Genomic DNA, 27,916 nt, shown 5'->3' with positions numbered 1-27,916 from the left:
TCCACTTGGTTTTCTTTTGAACATTTCAGGGAAGTGTGAAGAAAGGTTTTCCTCTGAGCTTGGCTCAAGTGGCATTAAAGTCCAGTTGGCAAATGAAAGCATTTGGACCAATCTTGCTTCTGTTTCCTGAGCACAGGCAGCAGTTCATATTTGCTGAAGCTGTTCATTTTAAGGCATAAAATGGTTAATAAAAGTGTGGTTTTTGTGTCTAGGAGCTGTTGGCCTTTTTTTTCTTCTTTGGAGTGATTGATTTTTTGTAGTTGCTGTTGGCCCTTGAAGACTGTAGTTTAAATTCAACCGGGAAGTGGTCACTGACATCCAGGGCCTGAAAGGAGAAATAGCTTTAGCAATTAAGAGATGCCTGATGAGGGAGGTGTGGGGTGGTGCTTATGGACCAAATGCTTTTGTTTTCTATAATGAGCAAATTCAGACTCAAGGAGTATAGATGCCACCAACATATTTCAAAGTCACCAAGCAGTACTGGTGAATGTTGTCCCTGAACTGGCTCGATCAGAAGTCTCATCAAGTGATAGGCATTGAAACTTGAGGTCCAATGGCCCAATGTTATGTCATCAGTGATAATCTTATAAGATGATAACAATCCATCTTCCCAAGACAGTAGCAAATAGAGATGGCAGCCTTACCTCCTCTTCTGTCAACTTATAAGCTTCCCTAAAGTTGAAGACTCCGTTTGAGTTGGGAACAACAGAGTTGACAATCTCTTGTCCTCTAAGCACGATCCTGGAGCAAAGGAAGGAATGAACAGTCATGTTAGTCCACCAGCCAATTTCCAACAAGGTCAGTATTTGGAAGGTAGAATTGGCTGAAAACATGACTCTGGTCCTTCCAACGGTCCTAGGTGGTGCATATGTTAGCATCTAACCTATGGAGCAGAATCCAAGAATGCTAACTAGGTCTTCAGCAAATGGTGCTGGCAAAACTAGATTGCTACCTGCAGAAAGCTGTAACAGGATCCACATCTCACACCGTACACAAAAATCTCCTCAAGGTAGATAAGAAACTTGGGAGTAAAGCCCCAAATGATAAAATTTATAAGAGACAAGTTTGGATCAAGCTTAGAAGCCTTAATCTACGGTATAAAGAGACTACCAAATACAGCCAGAAATGTACAATCTAAAGAGGATAAAATTGATGAATGGGACCAAAGATTAAATCCCTGTGTTCATAACTTTTTCAACAGGGTGAAAAAAACCCTACTGACTGGAAACAAACATTCGGCAATACCATCTCAGACAAGAGTCTCATAACGAATGTTTATAGAATACTCCTCAGCCTCCACAAGAAAAAGTCTGGTAACCCAATTACAAAATGAGCAAAAGACATGGAAAGAATCTTTACAGAAGAAGATATTCAAATGACCAACATACATATGAAGAAATGCTCCAAATCACTGGCAATAAGAGAGATGCAAATCAAAACTACAATGAGGCACCATCTCACTCCAGTAGCAGTGGCAAAGCTTAACAAGACAAGAAGTAATAAATGTTGGAGAGGATGTGGTAAGATAGAAACTCTTTTACCTTGTTGGTGAGATTGTACAGCTGTACAACCACTCTGGAAGGCAGTTTGGTGCTCAAAAAGCTGAACATAGAAATTCCATATGACCTAGCTATTCCATTGCTTGGAATATACCTCAAGAAAATGAGAACTGTGGCTCAAACGAAAACTTGCACACCAATGTTCACAGCAGCAATATTCACCATTGCAAGAACATGGAAACAGCTCAGATGTCTAACCACAAATGAATGGTTTGAGAAGTTGTGGTACATTTGTACAATGGAATACTATGCAGCACACAGGAGCAATAATTTAGTAAACTACTATCTAACTTGGGAAGGTGGGAGAGCATTATGCTGAGTAAATTAACTCAGTATCACAAGGGCAAATACTGTATAAAACCATTATTATTGAATGAGTTTGAGGATCCAAAGTGGGGAGGGAAGAGTGGACATAGAGGGACGAGGCTGGGTGGGGGTAGAGTATTAATCATAGTATTGCGCAATTCGATGGGTGTGTGGGGTGAAGGAAATAGGAAGGATCTTTTGTGAAAAACATTGTATTCAAACTTTGTAAATGAATCAGAATAATTTAAAAAAATGCTAATGAGGATTGGTTAGCTAACTAGGATCCGTTAGGACCATGAGCTCAGTGTTTCCCAGTGTAGACAGGTGTGCCTGGTGGCATAAAAGAAGATAGATTTTGTATGAAACATGGACATCACATGTTATGAATTGAATTGTGCCTCCCTAAAAAAGATAGGCTCAATTCCCAAGTCACCTACAATGAAGATGACCTTGTTTGGAGATGGGGTTTTTGAAGATGCTATCCGTTTCATGAAGGTGCAGTCACACTGGAGTAGAGTGGATCTTAATCCACTTGTAAGAATAGAGCAGACACAGAACCAGAAAGAGGAAGGACAGTCATATGAAGATACACTTGAAGCTACCAGAGCTGAGACAGATGAGAAAAGATCTTCTGTTGAGATTTCAGAGGGATCATGGCCGAGTCAACACGTTGATCTGGACATAAAGCCTCCAGAACTTTGAGTCAATACATTTCCATTCTCATAGCCACTCATTTCATGGTACACCATTATGGCAGCCACAGGAGATTAAGATGCAACCTCACGTAAGGTCAGAGTTTCAAATGGCTGGTCAGAGGCACCAGGAGGGAGAAAGAGGAGGTGTTCTGCTTGCATAAAGACCGCACACAGCCTTGGAAATCCTACAGGGAAGTTCTACTCTATCCTGTAGGGTCCCTGTGAGTCAGCATTGATAATCCCTCTTTGCTATTTATATTACTGGGCTAACTTTTAAAAAAAATTTATTTTATTAATTTTAATGAATATTTACAGAAATTTTGGGTTTCCAGTCATTCAAACTTTTAACACATCTAGAAAGCAGGTTTCTCACATCAGGCAAGAGGCTTATTAAAGTTGTTGTTTGAGACCCACAAAGCAAAAAAATACCATCATTGAACTCCCCTCTCCCCATTTTCTGACTTTTAGGAATCACTTCAGCGGCATCCAGCTCACAGTAAATGGAAGCATGAGTACATGGAAACTCTCTGTGCTTTCTGTAAAACTAAAAGTGCTCTATCAAAAAGGTGTATTTTTTTTAAGCCACTGCTTCATTGGCCAAAGAAGGAGAATCAGCCAGAGGAAGGACTTGACCTGGCCAAAGTCATACACAGATGTGCATGTAGACAGTGGCTATCTCAACATGGGGCTGTGGTGAGGAGGAAGAAGTGTCTGAGTCTCTCGTGACTTCCCACCTTGGTTCTGCAGCCCCAGGGCTGGGGCTATTTCCACTTTCAAGAGCGGGAGCAATGACTTCTGCAAAGGAAATGGCCCCTGAAAGCTTCAAGAGGAACAAAGGAGGCCGTAGGGTGGAAATGAAAGCCAGACCTCAATACATGGGAAATGGGAACTGTCGTCTTACAGATGGCCATCTCATGCTGTCGCTGCAGCAGGTGATTTCTGGGAACCTCTACCACCATGGGAATGGCCCTCCTCAGAGCTTCCCTGACTATGGTCTCTGCTGCCAGTGAGCAGATAACTAGTGTTCGCATGATTCTGGTCAAAGGGAGGAACTGCTTAAAATCTCCCAAAGCCTTTACAAGTGCAAACCCCCAAACCAATCTCAGGGCCATCTAGTTTATTCCAACTGACAGTAAACCCACAGGACAGAACAGAACTGCCCTGTGGGTTTTCCAAGGCTGTACTCTTTATATACAAGCAGATTCTCTTGAAGAGTGGCTAGATGGATTTAAAATGACAATCTTTTTGTTGGCACCCAAGCTCTTAATTACTGCCAGTAGGGCTTTTACAAGGATAACTCAGAAACCTTAAAATCATTGTCATCGAGTCATAATTGACTCATAGTGGACCCTTCATTGGATTTTCGAGGCTGTAAATCATGTATTATCCCTCTTTCTCCTCAGATCAATTGATGTCAGGCATGGCCCTTGGATTGGCAGGGCACTTCCCAATGGACAAGGCACCAGAACATCCTGGTGTCCACATTAGAAGAGAAAATAAAAAAAAAAGAGAAGAGAAAATAAAGACAAACACACAAAGAAAACACATGACAAAAAGATGGAGATTGGAGCCATGTGTCTATATATCAAAAATTGCTTAGGGGAGCTCTGGTGGCCTAGTGGCAAGAAGCTGCAACTACAATCCCAGAGGTGCATGGTTCGAATCCACCAGATGCTCTGCCGGGGAAGGAGGGGCAATCTCCTCCTGTACCAGTCAGATCTGATTTGACGGTACACGCACATAAAAATAATAAAATAAAATAAAAAAATATTTTTAAAAAATTGCTGGCAGCTACTAGAAGTTAAAAGAGGCAAGCAAGCAAACATTCCCACTGTTATAGAATGAATTATATTCCCCCCACAAATACGTATCAACTTGGATAGGCCATGATTCTCAGTGTTAAGTCATCATGTTCCACGTTGTGATCTGAAGTAATTCTCTTATATGGTAGGTCCCAATATCTGTGATGTCAATCAGGCAGAATTAGAGACAGTTATGTTATTAAGGCAAGTTACAGGATTAGTTTGTATCTTCAGCCAATATCTTTTGAGATATAAAAGATATTAAAGGAATAGGCTCCTTGGAGTCAAGGATTCTGAGGCTCCGTCTAACATACTTTGGACATTTGTAAGGAGGGAGGGACCGGTCCTTGGAGAGGGACATCATGCTTGGGAGGGTGGAGGGACAGCACAGGAGTGGAAGGCCCTCTATGAGGTGGATTGATTCAGTGACTAGGGCAATTGGGATGGGTGTATTGGAGATGGTGCGATTAGCACAGGACAGAGCAGAGTTTAGGGCTGTTGTACATAGGGTTGCTTTGAGTCCCAAGCAACTCGACGGCACATAACAACAACAACAACAGAGATAGAAGTAGAGCTTATGCATTGGACTGAGGTCTTTGTGCTAAGAAACTCCTAGACCCAAGAGAAGATTTATGACAAAGCTTTTTCTTGAAAATCTTTACCTGGGGATGATACCCTGAATTTTAGCCTCCTAACGTATAAGAGAATAAACTTCCTTTTATTAAAGTAATTCGCTTGTGACATTTGTTACAGCAGCACCCGTCCTTACTTATACACCCACCAAGAACCTTCAAAGAGAAAATGAACACCTGTGAACACCTTGATTTTGGATATTTGGCCTCTTGATAAAGGGAGCTCTGGTGGCCTAGTGCTAAGAAGTTGTGTTACAATCCCAAAGCCATGAGGTTCAAATCTACCAGCTGCCAGCTGCTCAGTGGAGGAAGGATGGGCAATCTCCTCCCCTCTGAAAACTCACTGGAGGGTCAGCTATGCATCGGTTCTGACTCATAGGTGCATAACAGGAATAACAACCTCTTGATAAAGCAAATTTCTATTCTTTCGAGGCTGTGGTAATGATAGATCTAAGAAACTAATAGAGTCACACAGTTTAAACACTTGAAATCTAATTGCTTCTGCTTTCAAAGCCAATTGCCCTGGTGATGCATCGTCTGCCCAGAGGAGGCGCTCTTCCTCATGCATGCCGAGGCACCACATGGAGGGGCTCCCTGATGCCTTATACCTGTCATATGCACAGTTGGTGCTCTCCTTGACTGTGGTGTCCTCCTGGTCCCCGATCAGCCAGACGAAGCCGGGATCAGTTCTCAGGCGAATGTCCTTCCAGGCCTTCTTGCGGACATAGTTGCAGTCGGCGTTGAAGTCACCCATGAAAATGAAATTCTGAAAGGCACAATATGGGATTGTCACCTGGTGGGTGTAGGCTGCTGCAGGATGCTTTAGCTCAGAACTGCTAGCAGTGTGTGCACCTCCTACACCTGGCAAACAAAGAGGTCTGTCTTCCCTTCTTTTTTGCTGTTTAAAAGAAGCAGCCATGGTTTAGAATTGAGTCACAGTTGTGACGAGCATTTGACAAGCTGAGTGTGTACAAGGGAGGGTGGTTTTGGTGGGAAGGAGGATATTTGCTGTTGTTTTTCCCCTCTGATTCTTAGTCACAGGCCTCTATAATTCAGCATGCAATGAGGTGGGAACAGAAGAATCCGCTAGTGTGTGCCTTCCTGGCTTTTGTCTCTGGTTACAATGATTGTAGGAAACAAACCTAAGAATGAATCAACACCTTTTACTTCCAAGTAAGATAGGTAAACTTGGGTGGCGTGTGCAACAGAAATGAAACATCAAGCTCTGTCTCGCCTAACGTTTTAAAGAGGAGTCCTTTCTTGCGGAAATCCTGGCTATTGGGGCCGTTAGGATGGGGTTTAAGGGGCAGGCCTGTAGGCGTCACCCTATCCTGAAGTCATCAGCAGCATTTTTCCATCTCAGAAAATATGTTTCCCTCTACAGTTCTTGGAATAGGATTTTGACATATATGATCCAGAGGAAGCTTCACATTTCCTTGTTTGTGCTATTGTTTGGAGCTGTTGCTGATTCTAGTATTTTTCTTCAGAAACACTTTTGACCTCACTGAGCTTGATTTCCCCTGAGATTATTGGGAGCGGTTGAGGACTGTGTCATCTTTAACCCCTGTAATGACAGCTTCTACTCATTTTAGGCAAGATTTGCTGAGCCTTCTTGGTGTCAGGTTCACTGTTACATATTTTATGAAGCTTAATTTAAATCTCATAACAATAATGCTGGGAGGTAGAAGGAACTATTAACCCTGATTTACCAGAAACCATGCATGAGAAGAATTAAGAGACTTGCTCAAAGCCCCACAGCTAAGAAGTCAAGCTGTGAAGACAAGAGCGGGTCCTGATGGATCTGTCTGAGGGTTCCTCATCCCACAGAGCCTTCCTTCTTTTTCATTCTTTTGCAGTAATGTCCCTTCAGTGCCTGGCACTTAATAGACATTCAAGAAATTCTTAATGAGTTGCTGTTGTTGTTAAATGTTGTTGAGTTGTAGATGACTCATAGTGACCCTATGAATGAAAGACCCAAGCACTGTTCATAGAGTTTCTGGAGGCAAGCCATTTCAGAAATGGATGCCTCTCCTGCTTCCAAGCTTGTTTTAATCGGGAAGCTCCACCAAACACTGTCCACCATGGGCAACCATCATCACATGTGGCACATCAGTGTCACAGTGTTTAGCATCACAGCAACCATGAGTTACCTCTGTACAGCAATGCACAGACCAGTGCTATACCATGTAGAAGAATGTTTGACAAAAAACTAAACCATTTAATAAGTAGATGTTGTTGTTCAATGCCGTCGAGTTGTAGACGACTCATAGCGACCCTATGAACGAACAGCCTGAGCACTGTTCGTACATAGAGTTTCCAGAGGCAAGCCATTTTGGAAGTGGATGCCGCTCCTGCTTCCAGGCTTGATTTAGTCGGGAAGCTCCAGCCAACACTGTCCACCATGGGTGCCCATTACCACGATTGGCACATCACTGTCACAGGCTTCAGCATCACAGCAACCACGAGTTACCTCTGTACAGCAACGCACAGATAGGCAAATTAATAATATAAAGAAGGAGTGAATGAGCTAGTGCATCTTTCTCTTGCTTTGCTACCTACTAACAATGAAACACACACTTTGTGTCTTCTAGTCCCTCTCGGTTGACTGTGTCCATCTCTACTGGACTCATTTATACTTTAAGCAGAGAACTGAGAGGAGAAGGAAAGGGTACTAAAGGAATCAGATCTTAGAAGGAGGAAAGACTATGGGGCACCGTGTTCTCTGGAACACTTCTACACTTGTAGAGACTTTTCACAGACCCTCCCAGTCACAGAGAGTTGTACCTCTCTCTATGAGATGCAGGTAGTAAGGCTCAGAGAAGCTCAACCCATTGAACACAGTGATTAGTTCAAAATGAGCACGTGACCCAACCAGAACCAATAAGACTCAGTCCTGGGACTCTGATCTACTGGTAGTCATCTTGCCAGCCCAAGGGCAAGTCAGCCTGATTTTAAAGGGAGCCCCCTCAGGGGAAACGACGCTCAAGAGATGGGGATAGGGGGTGGGGAGAGACAAATCAAGTTCTGATGTCTTTGTTTTGAGTCCTGCATCCATTTATCCATTTGTGCCTGAACTACTCCTAGACATTTTCATTACATGAACCAACAAATGTCTCTATTGGTGTCTCTCTCTCTGAACCAGTTTGACCTTCAGACACTTATAACCACAAGTCTCCTACCCTGTGTCTCACTCTTCTCACTTACTGAATGGAAAGGATAAAAGGTTCTGTTTCATGGGATTTCTGGTGGGATTCCACACATTTGTGCACGTCAAGTCTCAGAATAATGCCTTAACAGCTATGTAGGGTCATGCAGGGTATGCATTCTCAAGACTTCCTAGGGCAAATTTAGCATAAGGACACCCAGACCCAGGAGAGGCCAAATCAGAACCTGCAGAGTGTTGGTAGTCCACACACCTCCCCTGGGTGTTTGATATTCATCCATCAAAGACCTGTTAGATGGGAACTCAACAACCAAGAGGGCCATTACCTGAGCTTTCCAACGTCTTTTCACATCCATGTAGACATCAGCCAGCTCGTCAATCTCTTTAACAGATGTCTCAGGAGTGGTGTGCAGGGGGACAATCACAAAGTCCTTGATGGCTGAGGAGCAAGAGAGAAAGGGAGGTCATACAGTCCCCAGTGCAGGTCAAAGGAAGCCAGCTCCACGCCCCAGGAACCCCAGCCTAGAGACACAGGCTGTGGGGAGAACTGGGTCTCCTCATTTCCAGAGGGTCCAGCCAGTGGCTGAGATTATAATGACTTTGAGTCATCAGGCTGTTTGGAACCCTCTCCCCTCCCGCTGGCCCTTTCATAACTACAGAGAAAGCTGTGAGACAGTGTTCTTGGCTGATATTGTGGGTGTACTTAATTCCTCATTTTCTGCAAATATGTCTTTCCTATTAAAAAAAGTGCCTAATTTTTTTAAATGTGGCTGTTTGTCTTTTAGATGAAGGAAAAATGCTTTTTTTCTCCTAATTAAAACAATGACAACTAGAACAAGGTTTATCAATGTATACTTCCTTTGTAATGGAATGGAGGGAGCATGCAATTATTTTAAAATACAGTGGTCTTTTTGGTGTGCTGAAAAACCTGTGCAGCAGGAAGGGGTGGAGGGCACCTGAGGGGGGGTAGGTCTGGTCTGCTCACCTTTGTCTCCTAGCACAGCTGCCTGGGGCTTTACCCCCATTTGTCACTGAACCTGCATTTCTACATTATGAGTTGGGGGCTGTTGCACAGTCACTGCTTCAGACACATAGCTGCTCAGAGAAGACAGAACTTGAACTTGGGCTGCCTGTGTCCTGAACCCCTACTCTGCTTCCTCATCCTCTTCCTAGCCCCACTGGGCCCTCTCTCTCACCCCATGATCAATGCTCCTTTTGCCTGTTTGCCCTACCCAAGGAAACCCCTGCTATCCCATGCAAACTATATGCTTCCTTCTGTTTTCTTTGCTTTTTTGGTTGACTCGCCTCTCTCAGGACAGGCTGGTCCTTCTCGCTCACACTCTTGGCCTCAGCCATTGGAGGTGTTGAAAATGTTCATGGGCTGAATGCACGCACGAATAAAGAAATGACTGAAAAGATAGCAACTCTGATGGTGAGGTTCACAGCATGTTGCTCTTCTAAACAAAACACTGTGGGTCTCTCTGGTGGTTCGAATCCACCAGCAGCTCCTTGAGAGAAAGACAGGCAGTCTCCTTCTGTTAAGATTTACAGCCTCAGAGTCAGGATGGAGGATGGTTATGAGTCAGAGTTGATTCAATGGCAGTGAGTTTCAATGTCAACTCCTTTGTGTTTGATTCCAGATCAAAAGGACATAGGAGATTTTCTTTAAAAAAAAAAGGACGTGGGAGGCTTTCTTGCCCAAGTTGGATCTGAGTGGTAGGGTCCCAGGTGAGGGAGAGACACAGCCTGGGGAGAAAAGGTGAAGTCTCTGGAAACCCCAGAGTATTTAACAATTCGCAAAGGTCCCCTTGAAAAAAGAGATGATCATTTAGGGAGGTGCGTGAGAACACAGCTCTAGTCACCCACATACGAATGGTGCGTGACAAAGACATCCTTGTCCCTGTTATGTGAAGAGCTTTTCTTGTCCTCGGCAGCACCCACCTCCTTGGTTAATCTCTGTTCTTCTGTGTTTGTTTTCCTGAATCACTACCTGTCTGTAAGCTAATTAACTCTTGCTTAAAAATAGCTAACTTGACAGCTTCAGGATGCCTTAAAATAATCGGTGTAAGTACTCACAGTTCTGTGTATATTAGCTGTCTGTCTCACTACACTATGACTTTATGAGGCCAGGGACCTGTCTGTCTTCGCTGGTTCCTGGATCAAGACCTGGCATGGAGCAGGTGCTGAATTAACATTCAGTTCTGTATAATTCAAATCCAAAATTGGAATTTAAGTATTATCTTTCTACCAGGTGCTGTGTAATGGTTAAGGGCATGGGTACTGGAGATGGTTTGTTGTTGTTGTTAGGTGTCGTTGAGTCAACTAGGACTATAGCGACCCTATGAGTAAAGATCTGAATCTTGCCTTGTCCTACACCATTCTCATAAATCCTGTCATGCTTGAGCCCATAGTAGTAGTTGTCGTTGTGTGCTGTTGAGTCAGAACTGACTCAGCTGATACTCCAGTGGGTTTTCAGAGGCAGTAAACTGCATGGGAGGAGATTGTCCATCCATCCCCCGCAGAGCAGCTGGTGGATTCAAACTGAGTGTCTCTGGGATTGCAGTGTAGCTTCTTACCACGAGACCACCAAAGCTTGGGTTAAAACCCAGGTGCACATACTTGAGTGGCTGGGCAACTCTGGACAAGTGACTTCATGTTCTAAAGCCTGTGTTTCCTTAACTGTAAAGTGGAAATAATGTAGTCCCCATCTTGTAGGATTATTGTAAGAATTACAGGAAGCCATGCCAATATGGTGGCTGACACTTAATCAGGAATCAATACTTGTTAGTGGCTAGGAGTCCTGGCAGTGCAGTGGTTAAGCTGCTAAAAAAAGTTGGTGTTCCGAACCCACTCAGTTATTCCATAAAAGAGGGCTGGGGACCACTTCCTGTAAAGATGATGACTTAGAAAAGCCACTGGCCAATTTTACTCTACTACCTGAGGTTACTCAGAGTCAAAACTTCACTTGATAGCACCCCACAACAAAAAAGGGGAGCACTGATGGCATAGTCCATAGGGACTAGAGCTGCTAGCCCAAAGGTGGCACCTCTCTGGAAGTCTGAATCCACCAACTGCCCCAAGGAAGAAAGATGAACACTGTACTCTTGCACTTTTTGCAGCCTGGGGAAACCTGCTGGAGGCTCAGCTATGAGCTGGTTCCAATTTGATGGCAAAGAACAGCAGCAAATGCTCCAAAGAAAACGGCGATGGCACCAGTTCTGGAGGTGGGCTTCTCACGAGAGAGGTCTTAAGACATGTCATTCTGAGTTAGAAGCCTGAACCATCAAACTAAACTGCATCCTCCACATGGAGTTATTAAAAGATGTACCAAGTCCCAAGCCAAATGTTTCCCTGAAGATGCTTCAAAAACCCCAGAATGACAGGGTGCACTTGGGGTTGCTGCCCGTTCAAGGGGATCCAGGAAGGTCCAGCACCTCTCATCTTGCACAAGAGGCTTGTGGGTCTCACCAGTGTGTGGTGACTGGAACCAGACCACAAAGGGTTCCCTGGAAAACACATCTTCATCCCCATGCTGATCGTCTTGGTAGAGATAGTTTTTCTTCACAGACACCAGCTTTTCCCTAGAAGAGAAAGACGTTCTTTTTTTTTTCTCATTTTCAAGAAGCAAAGATTCAAAAGCCTCTGAAGCAGGCTCAAGCCTTGGAAGGGATTTTGTTTTATGAGTAATTGATTTTCTTTTTTGTGTCTTAAGAATATATAAAACAGAGCTACACTAATAATTTCTGCATGTACAATTCAGTGATTATATTATTCACTGATTACATTATTCAAATTGTGCAACTGTTCTCACCTTCCTTTTCTGAATTGCTCCTCTCACATCAACATAAAATCACTACCCCCTCTGTTTTCTATTTATTCATTTGAGTTGCTGTTGTCAATTTGATACCATATGTAGTGTTTTAAAAAGAGCACAGTGCTCAAGGTAGACATTCACTGTTGTTATGTGCCATCGAGACATTCACTAAGTAAGGTAAATTATTATTTAAAGAAGTTTAAAGAAGATGCCAGGAGAATTTGTTTGTCTGTTTGTTTAAACTTTAAATAGTATCTAAGGGCAGAAGCTTCAGGTTCCAGCCTCAATAGATTCAATAAGTCTGGATTCCAGGAGAGTCTGAACATTTCCTGAAAGAGATCTTTAGACAGAAAGCAAACCTAGGTCAACTTTTCTCAATAATAACAATAACTACCAGATCCCTTGGAAAGCTGAAGACCTGATCTGAACTTCTTTCCCAGGGGACCTACAGTCAATTTTCAGGCTTAAAACAAAACACTAGCACAAAGGAAACAAGAATTTAAAATTCAAGAATCAATCATACCGGGTAGCTCATGTCTCATATCTCCAGACCTGGACTAAAACTGGATTACAAAAAAAAAAATAAAGACCCACTGATTCAGGTAGCCCCTGGTTCAACCACAAAAACAAATTGTCAAGAAGTTATTTGTGTTCCCTAGTTTGAAGAGTTAGTATTTTACATCAGTGGCAATTGTGACAGCAATTATTTTGATGAATATTAAGAACTAGTTAGAGATCAAAATCAAATTTTGAGGAAAAGAGAAACATATTGATTCAAGTAACAGACTTGACGTCTAAGTGGACCTTATTGCAGGTGGCACAGATTACTTACTTATAGAGAAAGGCGTACTGTTCTTTATATGTGTTTCTTCCCAGTCGAGAGCTAATCACATAGCGGTATGTTGTGCCTCTCCTTAGATTTCTAGAAAACACGAAGATTTCTCATTACACATTTAAAAAGAAACATTCTCTGGCAGATGGTGGCACTTCCTTGCCCCTCCTTCCCTCCAGCAAACAGACACGCCCTCTGTCATCCCTACTACCCCCCCCCCCCGCCAGCTACCTGGAGACAAGTGGTGAGCACCCCAGTGCTGCCAAACTAGCAAGTGGAGTAGCACACCTGCCTTACCTACCCAGTATATATACTCAAACAAGCAAACTACAATCAGGATGAAGCAAGCCAACACCCAGTCAAGAAATAAATACAGTAACATCACAACATTTCAGAAACCACAGACAACTTCAAATCACAGAAAGAAACAGGACAAAATGGCTTAGCAAGTGACCAAACTATAGTTCAGGAAACCTTGCTGAGGAAAGAACTAAAAAAAGAGGACAGGACCATAATAAATATATAGAGAACACTACATTCACTAACAGTACAATACACATTCTTTTCCAACCCACATAGGTCATTCTCTGGAACAGACCACGTGTTAGGCTGTTAATAAATTTAAAGGCAATGAAATAGTATAAAGTATTTCTTACTTCACAAATGCCATGAGACTAGAAGTCAGTAACAAGAACAGGGGAAAACTGAGTAATGTGCAGTTTAAAACTCCAGGATAATAGAAGATATTTTAAAATTATTTTAATCAAATAGATATAAAAAGAAAATAAAGCAAATAATTTGGGATGCAGCAAAAGCAGTATCCAGAGGGTAATTTATAGCAATACGCACACATCAAAAAAAGAGGAAAGAATTAAAAATCGACATCTTCACCTAGCCATTTAAACAATTAGAAAAAAAAGATCAACATAAAAAGCATATTAGAAGAAAGGAATTAATAAAGATTAGATTAGAGCAGAAAGAAATTAAACAGAAAACAAACCAGAAGAATCAATGAGAATAGAAGTCTGTTCATCGAGACAATTAGTAAAATGAACAAACCACTAGAAAATGTAACAAAATTTTTAAAAAGATACAAATAACATGAACAAGAAAGTAGAGAGACTGTGTCACAACAGAACAAGCTGAAATAAAAGGAATAATAGCAAAGTACTATGAAGGAGTATACTTCAGTAAATTTGAAAATCTGAACTAAAGGATGAATTTCTAGAAACTTATCACCTATATAAACAAATGACAACTGAGGTGGCAAATGTAAACAGATCCATGAAAAAAAGAAGAAATTTAACAGATCAGAAAAACCAAACAAAAACTCCCCCCTAAAAGCCGAAAAAGTCCTCCCTCAGATGGCTTTACTGGAGAATTTGACCAAACATTCAGGGAAAAGCTGACACTAACACTACTCAAGGTATTAGATGGAATATTCCCAAACTCACACTATGAAGCAACCAAATTCTGGTACCAAAGCTATGAAAAGACTCATGCCGTTGAGTCAGAACTGAGTCATAGCTGATCACGGGTTTCTGAGGATGTAAATTGTATGGGAAGAGATTTGCCATCTTTCTCCCATGGAGCAGCTGGTGGATTTGAACTTCCTGACTTTGTGTTGGCAGTGCAACTCCTTACCACTAAGCCATCAGATTCCTTGAGCACAACTCCCTGTAGGCTATGCCAGCAGAGTGCCCTTGAGTTGCCAAGGCCATAATAAATTGCATAAATAGATTACCAGACATAACTAAAAATGCACAAACAGCAGGAGATAAACTAGATAAAAATGAGACCTAAGAATTAAATCCACTACTTGTCTTCTGCTGTGATTCTGGAAGTTATGCCACAGCATTTGGAATACTTTCAACTCAGCATCATCTTTGGTGGACAGGTTTCTGTAAAGCTTTCAGAGTAAGAACAACTTAGGAAACAAACCTGGGCATTCACTTCTGAAATAATGGCCCTTGAAGCCCCATGAATAGCAGCAGAACATCGATACAGAGCTCTCCAGTCCAAGAGGAAGTCTTCAGAGTGGAAGATCTTCAAAAGACTACTGAAGAGACTACTAGAGTCTAACTTAATGATGTGGATGGTGGAATGATGGAAATTCCATGACAATTGGAAAATTTCCTAAAAGGAATCTTTAGCCCAAGAGCAAAGCTGAGTCAATTTTTCTCATTATTGACCAGAGTTCTATGAGCTGAAGGCTGGATCTGAACTCCTGTTCAGGGGCGTCCACAAATGAACATTCAGACGTAACACAAACCACTAGCAGGAAGAAGACAAGAAAGTGAGATTCAGTTGTCAGTCATCCTAGGCAACTTGAGGCTCCAGTCCTGGACTGGAACTCGACTATGGAAAATGAAGAACTTCTGATTTAAACCACTCTTGATCCAGTCAAAAAGTAAGTTGTCAAGGAACAGTTCGTGTTTAGGCTGAGCGCTCAAGTACAACTCTTTCGTTGTCATTGAATTAGAATCAAATCATAGCTCACCCTCCAGCGGCTTTCTGAGGGTGTGGGGGTGGGGGTGGAGATTGTCCCTATTTCTCCCAGCTACTGTCGAATTCAAACCATGAGAGAGGTTAGTAGTGCAACTCCCTACAACTAGCCACCAGAGCTACTATACACAAACATTTGTTGTTGCTGTTATGCACCATGGAGTCAGAACTGACTCATAGCTGACCCTCCAGCAGGTTTTCAGAGGCAGTAAACCATGAAGGAGAAGATTGTCCATCTTTGTTCCTGTGGAGCAGCTGATGGATTTGAACTGTGTTCATTTGGGTTGACAGTGTAACTACATACCACTATGCCACCGGAGCTCCTGTATACAAACACTAGCACAGCCTTGTTCATATCTGGTGTGAAGTGGTCACTAAAATAGGACCTACTTGAGCTTTGCTTCTAAACTTGTTTTTTTCAGTATATGGTGACCATTATTCTATGTTAGAACATTGTTGTTAGATACAGTCGAGTCGACAAAGACTCACAGACACTCTGAACAGCAGACAGAAACTTTGCTCTATCGTGTTCCATCGTCACAACCTCCACCATGCTCAAGCCCATTGCTGCGGTCACTGGGTCAATCCACCTTATTTACGGTCATCTTCTCTTTCACCAACACTCAACTTTTCCCAATATGATATCTTTTTCCAGGTGCCTCCAGATAACATGTTATAGTGCCAACTTATTTTGTAGTAAGCATGAATTTTTTTATTGTATTAATATGCACACAAGCAAAACATTTGCTATTTCAACTGAGTATGATTTTTAACAACTGTATAATATTCCAAAATGACTTACTCTTATTGCCCTTTTTCTCTACTGTTCACCTTCAATCTTTAGGATAGACTCTGCTCTGTGGCTTTCATTACTTTCGTTTTTAATCCTCACTTATTTCCCCTATTTTGCTTTATTACATTAAAACGAAAAGGTTGAGCTTTCTTTTCTTTTTTTTTTGAGCTTTCTTAAGCCCATAGTTAGTAGTATTAGATGCCTGGGCAGCTACGGTCTAACACTATAGCTAATGGTGTCAGATGCCATGTGACCTGGTGGTCAGAGTATGGAGTGGCTCCCACACTAGTTTCAGTTCCCGGGGCTTTTGAGGTGAAGTGCTCTTGACTCTCATCTTGCAACTATTGGAGGGCCTGAACATCTGCTCCCCTCCCTCCCCACCGCTTTCCAATTCCTCTCTTTACCCATTCAGCTTCTCCATCAGCATGGGACAGATCATGTTGTTATTGTCTTTGATTTCCATCAGGAGCATGATGTCACATCGCTTGATGATCTGCAGAGAGAGAGTTCCCAGGTAATTGAGGCCACTTATTAATAAAGTTGTTGTTGTTTACCATCAAGTCAGAACTGCCCTGTAGCTGGCCCTCTGGTGGGTTTTCAGAGGCAGTTAATCACATGGGAGGAGATTGCCCATTCTCCCGCAGGGTGGCCGGTGGCCTTGAACCACATGCCTTTGGGATTGCAGAGCAGCTTCTTACCACTAGGCCACAAGAGTTCCCTATTTATTAATAATAGCAGGATCTTTTATTGGCCCTTTAGTACATTTTAGCTATCACATTACTTTATTAAATGAAACATTTCTTCTGTGGAAGAATTGAAAGATTCCCTGAGGTAATTGCTATGTTATGTCCATTTTAAACATGAAGAGCCTGAAGCTCAAGGAAAGATACATAAATGACCCAAAGCCACGCAGCTAGAAAGTGATCAAGGTGGAATTTCAAACTCTGCAACCCAAGACCATGGTCAAAACCCCTCAAATCTTAGCTTTGGTTGAAGAATTACAAGGACAAGAGTAAACCTAAACATCTATTAAAAATTTAGTAAGTGAAAGGCCCCACACTGGATACTATATGCATAAAATGATATAATACTAGGAATGATTATAATCATTTATTAAGAACTAATAAATATACATTCTACCAAAGAAAGTATACAAATGAGCAACAAGCACATGGAAAGATGTTCAAAATCACTGTTGTTATTGTCGTTAGGCATAATCGAGTAGAGTACCACTCATAGCAGCCCTATGAACAACGGATGAGCCCTGCCCTACTCTGAGCCATCTTCACAATTTCTGACACTCTCCAGCTCATCGCTGCAGTCACTGTGTCAATCAACATCGTTGTTGTTGTTGTTAAATGCCATCGAGTTGCCTGTGACTCATAGCAACCCTATGTACAACAGCCCTAAACTCAGCTCTGTCCTGTGCCAATCGCACTGTCTCTGACACACCCATCCGGATTACCCCAGTCACTGAACCAATCCACCTCATAGAGGGCCTTCCCCTCCTGTGCTGTCCCTCCACCCTACCAAGCATGAAGTCCCTCTCCATGCTTACAACATGTCCAAAGTATGTTAGACAGAGCCTCAGAATCCTTGCCTCCAGGGAGCTGCCTGGTTTAACCCTTTCAGGATGAATCTGTTTGTTTTCATAGCAGTCCATTGTACCCTCAATACTCTTCTCCAGCACCACACCTCAAAGGCATCAATTCTCCTTCTATCCTCCTTAGTCACTGTCCAACTCTCTGATGCATAACAAGTGATAGCAAAGACCATGGCCTGTATCAGATGCACCTTAGTCTCCAGAGAGACACCATTGCTCTTCAGTACTTTGGAGAGGTCCCTAACAGCAGACTTTCCCATCACAATACGTCTTTTAATTTCCTGACTATTAGGAAAGTGTAAAAAAACCACAGTGGGGTCCCACTTCATACCCATTAAGATGGCTATTATAAAAAAGTGAAAACAAGTATTAGAGAGGATATGGAGAAATTGGAGCCTTCATCCAGTGGTGGTGGGATTGCAACATGGTGGAGCCGCTGTGAGAAACACTTCAGCAGCTCCTCAAAAGGTTAAAAGGAGCTCTGGTGCCTTAGAGGTAAGAAGTTGCACTGCCAACCCAAAGATATGTGATTCAAATCTACCCGCTACTCCACTAAAGAAAGATGAACAATCTTCTCCCATGTGATTTACTTGCTCTGAAAACCTATTGGAGGGTCATCTACGAGGCAGTTCCTACTCAATGGTCCACAACAGTAACAAAAGTTTAAACACGAGATTATCACACCACCAGCAATTCCGCTGCTAGAGACTTTGAAAGCAAGGACTCAGATTGACTTTTGTACATCAATGCTCATAACAGCATTATTCACAGTAGGCAGAAGGTAGAACTAATTCAAATGACAATCACCAGATGAGTGGATAAATAAAATGTCACACATCTACATCATGGACAACCAAAACCAAACCTACTGTTATTGAAGTTGGCTCAGACTCAGTGACCCGGAAGGACTGAGTAGAAATGCCACACAGGGTTTCCAAGACTCAATCTCATGTGAGCAGACTAACATAAACACTGAGTACAATTATGAAAGGTTAACATTTGAAGATGACAGGCCCCAAAACCACACCTTTTTCCTTTAATTCTGCATAGTTTTCATTTTCTTATGAAACTAAAGCTCCTTTAAGCCTCTCTTAGAGCCCCTCTGTTTCCTTTTCCTGTTTGTCTCTGGAACTCATGGCCAGGGGTTAACTTTCCTTCAGTGCTTAAGTAATACTAGTGATAATAGTCTTAGTTCATTTTCTCGAAGCAAGACAAACTTTTTACAACATACAGCATGGTACCAGTTGCACCGACCAGCTGGCTCCAGGCAGGTGAGGCTACTGTGAAAGTTCTACAAATTTTGTTGTCAGCGTTTTTTCTTTAAATAATCAATGTCCACACTTTAACTACCATGATGGTCTCTGGACAGGGAAGCAGATTTTGGGGAATCATGCTCCCTGCCTTTTATAAACCAGTCTTCTGGAAATTCTTCTGTATAGGATCACATCATCTGCAAATGCAGTTTTACTTCTTCTTTGCCAATTTTGATGCCTTTTGTGCGGATGATGCTCCATTAAACACACACACACACACACACACACACACACACACACACACACACATCTGTCAAAGACCAAAGGCCAACAATGACTCTAGGGCAGAGATGAAAAGATAAGGGGCAGAAGAATGAGAGGGAGTAAAATCTTGAGGGCATACAGTTATGTAGGCAGAGTAAGGAATTGAAGAAATTAGGAAAGATCCAGTGGGGACCTGAGAAGTTGGGGTAATGATGGGCATGGATCAGTGGTGATTAATTTTGGAGAATACAATGTATGGATGGGAATGATACTATGAAACACAATGTGAAGAGAGGGATGCATGAAACAATATGTGTAAATGAAACATAATGTATATGGATTTTGTATACAAACCAAAATAAAAGAAAAAGAATTATTTTTTTTATTTAAAAATATAAAAATACAGGGAAACTAGAATCTTCGGAACAGAACAAGCTAAATGCAATTAAAGAGAATGCTGAAGCATTGTGGGGAAATGTAATGAATAGCACTAAATAATTTATGTAGAAATTATCAATTGAAGGGGGAGGGTGGAAATAGAGGGGAGAGGATGGGGGTTAGAGGGTAAATCATGGTTACACAATTCGATGGGTGGTGGGGTGAAGGAAATGGGAAGCATCTTTGGTGAAAAATAATGTATTCAAACTTTGTAAATAAATCAGTATAAAATTTTAAAAAATTGTCAAATGAGAACTTAACTCACTGAAAAATTCATGTCATTCCTTCTTGACCACCACGTTCAACAGTCATGAATATCAGCCCATCATTGTGGCCGGTCCTCCTCAATGACAAAGGTCTCTTTTTAAAGTGAGATTGATCAGTGCAGGGCTATTATAGCCATTGTTGTTATGTGCCATTGAGTCACACGTGACTGATAGCAACCCTATGTACAACAGCCCTAAACACTGCTCTATCCTGTGCCAATCTTATTGTCTCTGATACACCCACTCCCATTACCCCAGTCACTGAGTTAATCTTTCTCATCCAGGGTCTTCCTCTCTTGTGCTGTCCCTCCCCTCTTCCAAGTATGATGTCCTTCTCCAAGGACTGGTCCCTCCTTGCAGCCTGGTTTTAACCTCTCCGGGATGAACTTTTTTGTTCTCCTGGCTGTCCATGGTAAATTCAATACTCTCCTCCAGCACCACAGCTTTAAGGCATCAATTCTCTTTCTATCATCCCTAGTCATTGTCCAGCTTCCTTACATAAAGCAACTAATTGCAAAGGCTATGGCTTGGAATGCAGGACTATAGGAACCATTCATCTAGATGCCCTTTCCTAGTGGAGAGGTTGAGGTCCCATGCTTCCTGTTTATGATTCAACAATTCCTTTTTTTGCATAGCAAACATTTCTGAATTGCTGATTGCCACTTTCCTTGGGAAGTGTGGGAGCATTTCCTGTTGACTAGAATAAACACTGTAGTAAGCAGTGACTCAAGATCCCACAGCAGAAGTCTCCTGGGAACGGGACCTCTAACTGCAGCTGATTAGCTTCCATCCATCCATTCACCCAGCCAGTCAGTCAGCCACTGGCTGATCCACCCAATAGATTTCTATCAAGAGGCTGCTCTGTTCTATACAACAGTCTTTACCAAAGAAAACCAAATCCATTGTCATTGAGTTGGTGACAACCCCTAGTGACCTTCCATCAGTGTCCAATCATTGGAGAGGAGACTGCCCATCTTTCTTCCACCAGAGACTTACGGATTCAAACTGCTCATCTCTAAGTTATGTGTTATGTCTCCAGAACTTCTTTACAATATCCTAAGCCTTGTTTTTGTCGCAACTTTATCCTCAATAGCATCGGATGTAAGTGAAAATAGGTGAGGAAGTCCCTAACATACAAATGCTTTTCACATTTAAAGCTTCCTTTTAACACCTTCAGCAAAATAGAAACAAATATCCTCATCAATCCTTATGCAAAAACATTTACTATCACCTTCAAAAACTATGCTGCTTGTTGTAGAAGAATTGGAAGATGCTGAAAAGACAGGGAAGGCTATTAAAGTTCGCTGACCTGTGAATCCACGACTCTGTCACCTTCCCAGAAATGTGTTTTGCTTATGTGTATGAAATTTGCACTGTAGTTTGAGTTTTGAATTAGATGGTTTTGTATTCATGTCAACTTCATCAGTTGTGTGACCTTTAGCAAGTGACCTAAGAACCCCCTTTTCTCCAGCTTCCCCATCTGCAACAAGTCCCAGACATGGGGTCAACTTGGACATTAAGGGACATTACAGAAAGTGCCCTGCCCAGTGCCCACCACAGACAAGGTGCTGATTTAGCAGTGACAATGTTTATCATCCAGTTTAGGACTTGCCTTTTTAAAAAACAAAATAAAACAAAACACTTCACATTATACTGTGAGCCTCTTCTGTTAGTAACTATTCCCTCTCTAGTCTTTAAATCATTCTAGCTTGTGCTTTCTCTGATGTAATTTTAAGCCAGAGGATCAGGAAAAAAATCTATTTCCTGTAGCTCCATTCTAGCACAGCCACAGAAGAACTGAATACAGGACTTCCACAGAACCTGAATTACATAGATTTCCCAACCAAGTCCAACTTCTGACTACTTATGTAATCAACATGGGCAAGTAATTGACCATAAGTGACCAATGTTGGGGGAATCTTTTTTTAAGAAGTTTCATAAAAATGGTCCTGGGCAAACAGAAGGGATGGTCTTTTGAAATAACTCCATGGCAGAGGACAGCTCCTGAACCCTATTTCTGCCTCCAATACATGAGTAGACCTGGCTCCAGCCCTCACTTCCTTGCTCCATGACCAACTTACCCCACCTCTCTGAGCTCCAGTTGCTTTATCTGCAAAATGAGCCTGGTAATCAGAGGGACTGTAAAGCTGCACTGTAAGTGCCCAGCACATGGCAAGCACTCCTGGACCTAGAATAATCATATCTAATAGGCTCCATGAAGATGGAAACAATATGTTCCACGTCCATCATGTCATCCCTGATGCCTAGAACTGTATCACTCTCAAAGTGGACCTTCGTGAGTGCTTGTTAGATGAACAAGTTCTGCTCTTTAAAGGACAAACTGAAGACTAGACAGAAGGAGACTCACCCAAGTAGGGTTTGGCATCTAAAGAACTGGCCCTACCTGGTCAACCAACATGGAGGTGGTAAGTCTCCTTGACTCTCCACCTACTCCAATGAAGGTAACCTAATAATAACAACAGGGTGTGCTGAACTCTCCCATGAAGTGACAGTCCAGCGTGCAAGAGGGGAAGGTCATGTTCGTGCCTGTGGTTACATGGTTGGGTTTGGTTTCACTTTTCTCCTTAGGACCTATTATGAGGAGGAATGTGGAATCAGGATTGGAGGAGGACTCATCAACAACCTGCATTAGGCGGATGACGCAACCTTGCTTGCTGAAATTAAAGAGAACCTAAACTACTCGCTGCAGAAGGGCAAAAACTGTAGTCTTCAGTATGAATTGAAGTTCAATGTCAAGAAGATAAAGGTTCTCACCACTGGGCCAATTGGCAGCACCATGGTCAGCGGAAAAGAGATTGAAGTTGTTAGCAATTACAACTTGCTTGGCTCCACAATCAATTCTCTTCATACCAGCAGTCAGGAAATCAAAAGACAAATTGTGTTGGGGAAATCTGCTGTCCAGAGTGTTCAAAAACAATGATGGCCGTCTAGAGACTAAGGTGCACTTGACCCAGGTCATCATCTTTGCAATTACTTGCTATGCATCAGAGAGCTGGACAGTTATTAAGGATGACAGAAGAAGAATAGACACCTTGGAGTAGTGGTGATGGAGAAGAGTCTTGAACATATCATGGACCGCCAAGAAGACAAATAGGTCTATCTTGGAGAAGGTGAAACCAAGTTTCTCCTTGGAGGCTAGGATTTTGAAGCTCTGTCTCACTTATTTTGGGCACGTGGCCAGAAGGGATCAATCCTTTGAGAAGGACATCATACTTAGAAGGTGGAGGGGCAGCTCAGAGAGGAAGACACTGAATGAGATGGATTGCTACAGTAACTGGGGCAATAGGGGTATGTGTGTCAGAGTCAGTGTGACTGGCTCAGGACTGGGTGGGCTTCAGAGCTGCTGTACAGAGGGCCACTATGAGTCACAGGTGACTCAACAACACATAACAACAACATCGAAACCTGGACAGGTTATTCTTTCTCTCTGAGCTTCTGTTTCCTCCTTTAGAAAGTGTGAGCAATGCCATCTGTGTGGTGGTCAATGCCATCTGTGTGGTGGTGGTCAGTGAGCTGCTAGTTGCTGTTGAGTTACTGACTCGATTCTACCTTCCCATGTGTGTCACTCTATAGGACTCCCAGTCTTCAGGCTTTCTTCTGAGTGTCTCTGGGTGAACTCAAATCTCTAATTAAAATCTACCTTTTGTATAACTACTGAGCACATTAACCATTTGCACCAGCCAGTATTAAATAAAGATGTGAAAGACTTGACTAACACTAGATACTCATTCAATGGACCACGTAAATATCACTATTCTGAATTTGTAGGGTTTGAGTTTAGCTGTTTGGTGGCTCTAGGAGTGTTTGGGCCTGGCCTCTGTCTGCAGGTGGTTTTATAGCCTAGCCAAAACCTTCAGACACGTTTGGTATTAGGTGTGACTGGCTGTTGTCCATTGGCCAACTCCCAGAGGCATAGAAGCCCTGGACCGATGCCAAGTGTGGGCTCCCTGCGGAGGAACTGCCAACGAACAGAGAGAGGGCTCTCAAGTCTGTGGTGCCCTCTCCCTCCCAAGCTGAGCAAGTGCGGGACGTGATGAGAACCCGGTGGGATGCCCAGGCTCCCTGCAGCCATGTGTGAGGAAGGCAGGCAAAGAATTGCTTTGCCAGAGTTCCCTGCTGAGCCACAGGCTTAGCACGGCTGTCACAGCCAAACAACCACACCTAGAAGGCCCTGGGCTCCATCCAAGGCAGGGCCCACCAGTGAGAGTGAATCATCTAAGTAAGGAGAATGCACAGCAGCTCTGTTGCTAATCTGCTTTGTCTCATAGTAACAGTGACCCTCATGTGTCAACACCTGCCTTGTTGAGCTCTTCTGGGGCCTTCAACCTCACATGTGCTCCCAGCTAACAGATGCTACAGGCTGTGAGAGCCCGTTCCACTAAAAGGGATTGGAGGCTCAGAGGGGAGAGGTAACTTCCCCAATTCATGCAGCTGGCAAGAGGGATGTGAACCTCGGGCTGCCGTTAAATTGCTTAGGGTCATGGTTGTAAAACAGGACTGACATCGGGGTTGAGGGAAGACAGAAAAGGGGGGAAGGAATGATGTATACTGCATTGAAACAGATGAGGGAGAGAACTGTTTAAATGAGATATATGTTTGGGTATTATTGTCATTACTACAGAAGTCCAGAATGAAGGCTGCACAGTGGAGTGGACTTGGGGAGAGGGATTACATAACAATGAGAGTTTTTCTTTCTTTTCAAGAAAAGTGAAGGGGGGTTGGACAGGGAGAAAAGTGCAACAGTGAATGACTGGAAACCCTAAGTCTCTGTAAACTTTCATTAAAATTAATTAAACAAAAAACAACCCCAGGTTCTTTCACCATCCCCCCTGCTGCTTTCTGAGGTGATAACCACCCTATCAAAGTCCTGGGAAGGTTTTCAGTGCCCAGTTAAAAACCGAGGGAGCCTGTCAAGTGATCCCAGAGTGAGCAGACTCCTGATGGTTATGCCCAAGGACAACATTAGTGAGATGGAGAGAGGTTAGACTCTAGAGTTAAAAAGAGGGAAAAGCGATAGAGATCGAACTAGAAAGGAAGGAGGAGCAGGAGGAAAGGAAGAAGGAAGGAAGACAAAGAGTGGGTGAGAGGCATCGATGGTTAAAGCCAAGGCCAGGCTGGGCTGCCATACCTGTTCCACCAGCCACCAGCTTTATATTGTTACCTAATATCTCATTGTTCATCATCCTTTACATGAGATGATGATTCTCCAGGAGAGAGTGATAACTTGAAACCATGTCATTTAAAGTGCCTGATGCACGCATTTATTAACGTAGGAAGAACTATACTACTACTACTACTACTACTACTACTACTACTACTACCACCACCACCACCACCACCACCACCACCACCACCACCACCACCCAACCCTTAGTGAAGAAGAATTGATGCCTTTGAATCATGGTGTTGCTGAAGGGTAGTGAGAATACAGTGGGGCTGACAGAAGAGAGAACAACCATGCCTCTGAGTAAGTACAGCCAGAATGCTCCTTAGAGGGCACTGAGGATGTGATACTTTGTCTTACATTCTTTGAAGGTACCAGGTATCAGGAGGGACCAGTCTTGGTAAAGTGAGAATTAAGAAGAGAATAGAAAAGGTGGATCCACACAGTAGGTCTAACAATGTGTTCAAACATAGCAATGAACGTGCAGATGGCTTTGGACTGTGCAGTGCCTCACCCTCTTATACAGAGGGTCCATACGGCTCAGAATCCACTTAACAATAACAATCCGGGACTTACTATGAGCCAGATGCTCTTTAAAGTGCTTTTCATTTACCAACTGTTGTATTCCTCACAAAGAAGTCCTAGAAGCACAGTAGTTAAAGCACTAGGCATCCAACTAGAAGGTCAGCTGTTCAAGTCTACCACTTGCTCCTTGGAAGAAAGATGCTGTGCCCTGTTCCCATAAAGGATGGAAACCCCATGGGGTATTCTTTGGGCTTGCTATGAGCTGGAATCCACCTGATAGCAGTGGGTGGGATAGGTACTCTAATCGCTCTCTCGTGGAGGTGACACTTATCACTAATTTACAGAGAGGGAGGCACCCAGAGGTGAAGGAGATATTGTTGTCATTGCTGCAATTATTATTGCTACAACATTGCGAGCCTTTCCCTCTAAGAGCTGACTTGAACTAGATGCCTTTTGAGTGTCCTAGAATCTGAAAGCAGTAAAGTGGGCATAAGGGAGTGTCCTGCCATCATTCAGCTGGGAGAGGGGGGCTCACCTTCACGATGATGTCCATGATGTTCTGGTTATCCTTCTTGCTTTCCCCAAAGGACCTCACATTGAAAGAGCAGATCTTCAGGGCCAGGGCGCCCTGGATGGAGAGGAGGAGAAGCAGCCGGGGCAGCAGCCAGGACATCCCTGCGTCTCGGGTTCAGGACTGCGTGAGGAGACAGCAGCAGCAGCAGGTGAGCCAGGATCTTGGCCACCGTCTCGGCTCCCCTGATTTATAAAGCCTGCAGATAACAGGAATTACTGGATTCCTGACTGCTGCTTTCACTTCTCTGAGGAACTGAAGAGCTCCAGTTTCATTCCCCAAGGAAATGGGCTAGCCTTTGAGAAGCCCCTGTTTGGATTACTGTGATGAGGAAATTGCCTTGCTTAACTTTAAGCACCTCCTCCCGTGCTAAGACCGTTTGCTATGTCCCTTGCCTCCCATCACTGCTACAGTATCTGACAGACTCTCCTGTTGTTGATTGTTTTTTGTGGGGCTTTTCTAATAGTTGATGAACTTGAACTCAGGTGGTCTGAGCTGCCTTCTGAAAGGACTACACCTGATGCTAGTGGTCAGTGAGACAGGGGTCATTGGAGTCCAATACATTTGAATCTAGGAAATTTTGCTGGCTCTTCTGTTAACACTGAACTGTGGAGACCAGCTGTCCCTGGACACACCCAGGCACCAACTCTCTAACAAGTCTGTTTTGAATTACAGACTTTCTAAGGTCGTTTTAGTGCACATGAGTTAATACTAGCAGTGTGTGGCCAGGCAAAGCGTCACTGATTAACTAGAAGAGGGCAGCAGAATACCTTTGGGCCCTGAGGATCACCAAAGCGTTTATGGGCCATCCTAATAGTGTCTTACTGTTTCTGACAGCTGTGTGGCCCTGAGAAAGGACGTGTTTGCATAAGTTACAGGATTTCAGCCCAGGTGGCCTTTCGAGCTTTGGACAGGGAGATGTGAAGATCTAAAATGCAAATAAATTGTAAAGTGCAATCAAGTTGTAAATCCAGGAGAGATTCGCAGGCATCTGCCACAGAAACTCTTCGGTGGAAAGCTTGGGCAGTGAGAATAACTTGAAACTGGTGCTTGGATCCACGTTACCACCTCTTTTTGGAGTGACGGTGTTGTTGACCAAGTTACTGCAAATATGGAAAAGTACATATTCCCATAGATTCAGTCAGTATCCTAACCTTCTGGTCCACCAAGCTCAGGATTTTAAAGAGATTGCATCGAATGTGACACAAAAGGACAGAATAGTTCCTGAGTTTCTGGTGAGATCAATTACCCAGCCTGTCTATAAACTGATTTCCATGTATGCCTGGTTTAACTACTAGGAATAGGTAGATTGGATGAAGTAGGCGATATTATCTTGCTCCATAAATGAGCATCTTCTAATTATATATTGTGTTGTTGTTATAAGTTGGAATTGATTCGTAGCTGACCCACCAGTGGATTTTCAGACTGTAAGTTGTATGAGAGAAGATTGCCCATCTTTCTATCTCAGAGCAGCTGGTGGATTTGAACCAAGTGCCTTTGGGTTAGCAGCCCAACTTCTTACCGTCAGAGTTCCCTAGGAATATTTATAATCAGGCATAGAAATGTTAAGGAGGCTTCAAACCATAGTGCAAATTTTTTGCATGTTACAGACCTTTTTTAAAAAATTTTTTAAAATAATTTTAATGAACGTTTACAGAGAATTTGGATTTCCATTCATTCATTGCAGCACTTCTCTAGCCACCCAGCCCT

At 42.9% G+C, this 27,916-nt stretch overlaps 1 protein-coding gene across 1 annotated transcript; it reads right to left on the bottom strand.

Moving 5' to 3' along the window:
* Positions 1 to 208: 208 nt before the first annotated feature.
* DNASE1L3 (deoxyribonuclease I-like 3) lies at positions 209 to 26,308 on the bottom strand. The gene is made up of 8 exons (XM_006892283.1): positions 26,171 to 26,308; positions 16,506 to 16,594; positions 12,804 to 12,893; positions 11,626 to 11,738; positions 8,484 to 8,596; positions 5,603 to 5,760; positions 645 to 741; positions 209 to 325 (listed from the first exon to the last, which is right to left on the bottom strand). Exons 1-8 carry the CDS (start codon positions 26,306 to 26,308, stop codon positions 209 to 211), a joined length of 915 nt encoding a protein of 304 aa, XP_006892345.1.
* Between the last annotated feature and the right edge of the window lie 1,608 nt (positions 26,309 to 27,916).

Source organism: Elephantulus edwardii, unplaced genomic scaffold (assembly GCF_000299155.1).
Source record: "Elephantulus edwardii isolate Elephantulus edwardi_28Jun2011 unplaced genomic scaffold, EleEdw1.0 scaffold00113, whole genome shotgun sequence".
Lineage (NCBI taxonomy): Eukaryota > Metazoa > Chordata > Mammalia > Macroscelidea > Macroscelididae > Elephantulus > Elephantulus edwardii.
Note: the sequence above shows the minus strand (reverse complement) of the source record. Positions and strands in the feature narration are given on the sequence as shown.

What these genes read in the sequence shown, in the direction of transcription:
- DNASE1L3 (XM_006892283.1), bottom strand. Translation starts at nt 26,308, where the DNA reads ATGTCCTGGCTGCTGCCCCGGCTGCTTCTCCTCCTCTCCATCCAGGGC. An exon ending in CAGTACGCCTTTCTCTATAA is followed by an intron (nt 11,739 to 12,803) that starts GTAAGTAATCTG and finishes TTTCTCTTCTAG; the next exon opens with GGAAAAGCTGGTGTCTGTGA. An exon ending in GTTCCAGTCACCACACACTG is followed by an intron (nt 8,597 to 11,625) that starts GTGAGACCCACA and finishes CTTGCTCCTCAG; the next exon opens with CCATCAAGGACTTTGTGATT.